General features: G+C 31.1%; 1 protein-coding gene across 1 annotated transcript; it reads right to left on the minus strand.

The window, feature by feature from the left end:
* Positions 1–710: 710 nt before the first annotated feature.
* Positions 711–1,903, minus strand: LOC140837980 (transcription repressor OFP15-like). Its single transcript, XM_073204064.1, has one exon. It carries the CDS (start codon positions 1,712–1,714, stop codon positions 926–928), a length of 789 nt encoding a protein of 262 aa, XP_073060165.1. The 5' UTR covers positions 1,715–1,903; the 3' UTR covers positions 711–925.
* Between the last annotated feature and the right edge of the window lie 3,043 nt (positions 1,904–4,946).

Consider the following 4,946-nt stretch of genomic DNA (forward strand, 5'->3'; position numbering starts at 1 on the left):
CACGAGCACGAGCACTAGCCAAGAAAAACATGTATTTTTTAAAATGTTAAACGTAAAATTTCAGATATTTTCGAAAATCCGCAGTGGCCTGTTAAAAACTAAAAGGAAAAAAGGCACTTTTTCAATCCTTTCTATTTCGATTTTGCTGGAAATTATTATAATTTAATTCAGGTCACAAATGGGTAATTATACAGTTGAAAGATCTTGTTGCAGCTAACATGTAGAGGCATTCATCATATGAATGAATTAATGAAAGAATGGATTCTTCTCTCAATTTCTGGTTAATTATGAAGATGCTGCAGCAGATATGATATATTTACGTAATATTTATTTTTCAGACAGGACCACTGCAAATTTTTGTATCGTTTTAGAATTGTTGCTGTCAACTGTCGACCGATAGTCACTCTCCAATTTGAATTCCAATGTGAAAATCCCTCTCGATTCGAATGCAGATAGAATATAATATTCTATATATATAACAATATAAAATATATTTATCTTATATAAATATTTATTATATAAGAAAAACATGTTTTTTTTTTCCTTTTTTCGAAAACGAAAATTATGTTTTAAACACAAGCATTAATCGTTGGCATAGACACAACAATAATTTCAATGTGATATTTTTTATCCTAGGACCTATCTTATCTTCAAATTTTCATTAATTTTTGTAAAATGCAGAGATCTTCTCGATACGTCAAAGTCGCTTACATGAATCCGCATACGAACGAAAGGTGTTGGTAACAATTAATTTTCATTTATCAAAAATAATGATTCAACTATATATCATCTTCTACCTGCATGCAGCAGGCAACAATATTATATTGGTGTATTAAATCAATCTACACCGATTAACACCTACAGGGAAAAAATACAAGATAAAAATGGGACCAAATTCAGCTTTAATATCTAAAAACCAATAAACTTAAACACCTGAAGAAGAAGCATTAATATGCGAAGATGATGACGATGAAGAAGAAGAGCCAACAACTTTCTCCACAACTATTTCATCTTCATTTTCTAGTGAAGATAAACAAGGGCTGCAGATTGAGGAATAAGTGGAAGAAGAGAAAGATAGAGGAGAAGTCAAAGAGTTCAGCGTGGTATTTGAAGAAGATGAGCAAGCTGGCTCATCAATGGCGGATTTTGAAGAATCGGGAGCAGCTAAAGAGAGGTGCAACAGCAAATCTACAAAAGCTCCGATAACATATCCATGGTTACTTCGGCCATTAACTCGAAGGTACCAAGTCAGAAGCTCCTCCAAGCATTCCCGGTCCTTTAAACCGTGAGCCTCCACCATTTCCTCCATAGAAGCCCTGAAATCCGAGAACGGATCCCTTGACTCCATAGCCAAGATGGAGGCAGTTTCTTTGTACGGAAAATCATGGCCAGTTCTTGCTTCTTCCAGGATGGAGTTCGTCACTCCAGGCTCGAAGAACAGCCTGTCGGATGATCTTAGCCCTCGAACCACCGCAGATGGATCAATGTTAGCGTCCTCATAGGAGAAACTTCCTTCAGAATAATCTGGAATGATTTCTGTGCATTCAAGATATGCGGAGTTCATGGTTTTGTATAAGTCTTCGTTTGGGTCCGCTCTGAAAGAGAGGGTTTTGGGGTTGCTGACGCAGGCTGGCCACTGCCAAGAAGTGTCGGAGACGGAGGCGGCGGTGTCGGCGGTCTTGAAAAGAAATGGGAACTTCATTTTCTTGCCCATTTGGGGAGTGGTAAATTGGGGACTTGGGAGTGAGGAAAAGATGTAGTCTAAGATATTGATGTAATATTTTAATGTTGTCTGTTTTTTACTCGGTAAACAGCATTTAAAGCGAACAGAAATGGTAGGTTCACTTCAACGGCAGATTTTCAAGTAAGAAATAGTTAAATATAAAAGATAAAACTATATTTAATGCTGTCCTTGTTAGCTTATAATCAAAGTGAAATAATTTTTTTTTGTATTTTGAAATAACAGAACATATAATTTGAATATTCTTCAATATATTTGTTCCGTTCCCATATATTCTTATGTAAATGATATCAATTAATAAGAATATTCATATGTATTAAAGTTTCAAATTTAATATTTGTACATTTCATTAATTAAAATGGTTTCGTTTGTTGTCTAATACTATTCAACATGGATAAAAAAAAAATTGTGGACTACCAATTAATTTTAAAGTTCATATTGGCACATGATCAAGCGTGGCCTTTATAAAGTCGAAAACGACCAATATTTAGAAATTTTGGTCGACGAACAATTTTTTAAATCACATATCAGTTCAAGCGTCATGGTTCGATCGTTGTATCCAGCATAGACAATTATTACACTTCAAAAATTTCTCTCAGTTTGTCTATTAATATCCTTCTTATATTTTATTAATCTGACTTTGTAATCAGTTAGGTTCTTAGTTCACTTTTTCTCTTTGAATCCAATTCGATTAGATTATGTAAATCATTCTTTGAATCGATGACGTTATTAAATTACCAAAACTTAAATTATATAAAATATTATTTTTCGTTTTTTAGTTTAAATGTGGATGACGTGTGGCAACTGGGTCATCGATCCAATGAGTAAATGAAGCGCAATAGGAGGTAGGTGAGTTCTTTTACTTCGTGAGTACGTTCTTAACGCTTTTGAATTAAATCGATGATATGTATATGGTGTCAAAGTGTTAGAGAATTTTTGGGCTTTTGAGTTTTTAATATTTGATTGATTTTGATGAGGCTACAAGTATATTAATAAATGTTTGGATTATGGCTGAGAATATATTTTTTTTCCTTATAATTTTAAAAATTGGAAAGGCTCGTGTGTTAAATTTTCTCCATAATTAAGTAATATGTATAAAGATGTGATATGTTGTTTACTTAGCATGTTCATTCATTTGTTTTAATCATATTCGATATATGAGTGTCGCCTCATTGGTGGTGTTGTTCATCCATTGTGATCACCCACCGTGTCAACCTCCATACCCACGAATAAGGTACAACTTACTATGTACAATTTATATTATATTTCATCACATTTAATATTTAATGTATATTTTACATAATTACGGATTTTATCCATTAAAAATGATTTGACAATCAGATAGCCCATCAAGTTCTTAATTAGCCTCTCATGCCAAAGCCCTAAATTCTAATCATTTCGTGTGCTTGAATAAGGTTATCAGGTTTGTACTTGGAATTGCATTGCTTAATTTTGGGGAATGTCATACTCGGAGGTTGGCAAGTGACATTAGCATGTAAAAATTATGAAAACATTGCCACATGGTTAAAATTATTGAAATTACAAATCTTTTAGGCATAGTTTGGTAAATGAGATAAGAGAAGGATTGATAAATAATCCTCTTTATCCCATGTTTGATACATTTTTAAAAAGTCATGAGCCCTTGATAAATATTATTTTAGAAAGATAAAATATCCCTTCTATTAGATGTGATAATTTTTATTTAAAGATAAAATACACTACAAATGACATAATTACCATCAAATTATAAATGATTTTTATAAATCTATGCTAGTAGGTAGAAATTAAAATCAAATAAATATTTTTATATATTATATAATATGATAATTATATAAATGAATTCGAGATAATTATATAAATAATTTTTATAAATCTTAATAAAATTATTAGTATCACCCGATTAACATTAAAAGTTGATATTTGAAGTGACTCACAAAATCAAGGGCTCAATTATCATATTATATAATATATAAAATTAGGTAAAAATAAATAAATCATGCAAGAACTATCGGCGTATGAAAAAATAAAAAATATGAACTCAAGCAACAACTTTGAAATTATAAAATTTATTATGATAAGGTTAATTTTGTCGTTATAATCTAATATATAAATTTAATCACTCTTATTAAAATCATACCAAACATTATATATAATATCTTACATCTTATTTATCTCTAACTTATCCTTATATTATATATCACATGCTTATCCTATCTATGTACCAAACTATGCCTTACAGGTCTTGTCATCCTTTTGTCAGGCGAGGAGAAATTCGAACTCGAACTCGAATCATTATGGTGCAACGTCGACTGGGCTACAAACCCGTATCTACTGGTCATATCATGGAAGAAAGGTATTTGATACGAAATTCAAATTTTACGAGGCGCGGGTAATAAAATGACACCAAATGGAGTGGAAAATCATGTGAAGTATATTAATGAGTAGAAAAGCCTACGTCACGTGCAGCAGATGTGTGCTATCACACAAACATCATAGTACACAAAATTAATAATATACTTATTTCATTTTTTTAAAATAATATATCAAGATTAGTATATTTCAAATAGATAGCTTTGGATTGGGGAAGTTTGATTACTTACCTTACCGAAAATCCTATATAATATATCAGACCAAAAATTACGGTATAAAAAAATTCATACCGACACCGTATCGAAAATTTCGGCATACCGATTTTCGGTATACCCAAAATTTCAGTACATGTAACTAGCATACCGATTATATATACTGAAATTGTAAGGTATACCGAGATTTCGGTACGGCATCGGTATATACCTTTTTATACCATAAAAACCTTACACTTTAATTTTTTTTATAAATTTATTGTTTAAAAATATTCTATATTTTAAAATTTTTGTATATTTTTTCGGTATTCCGATATATACCGAAATTTTCAAATTGCAAACCGTTATCGTACCAAAAAATTCGATATTGTTACCGTACCGTACCGTACCGTACCGAAATCTTTGGTATATTGAAAATTCGGTAAATTCGACATTTTTTCGATACGCTAATCTCGGTATATCGAAAATTCGGTATTTTTTCTCACATCTACTCACATCCCATATAATCAAAATTATTTAAATTATAAGGAATTTTTAAAAGTAACTGTATCATTAAATTGATTTTAATCTCAAGCAAGCTAATTAGTTCTCCCTATATTGTTAGTTGTTACTTGTGAAGCTAT

The sequence above is a fragment of the Primulina eburnea genome, chromosome 8 (genome assembly GCF_022965805.1).
Source record: "Primulina eburnea isolate SZY01 chromosome 8, ASM2296580v1, whole genome shotgun sequence".
In the NCBI taxonomy this organism is placed as follows: domain Eukaryota; kingdom Viridiplantae; phylum Streptophyta; class Magnoliopsida; order Lamiales; family Gesneriaceae; genus Primulina; species Primulina eburnea.

What these genes read in the sequence shown, in the direction of transcription:
- LOC140837980 (XM_073204064.1), bottom strand. Translation starts at nt 1,714, where the DNA reads ATGGGCAAGAAAATGAAGTTCCCATTTCTTTTCAAGACCGCCGACACC.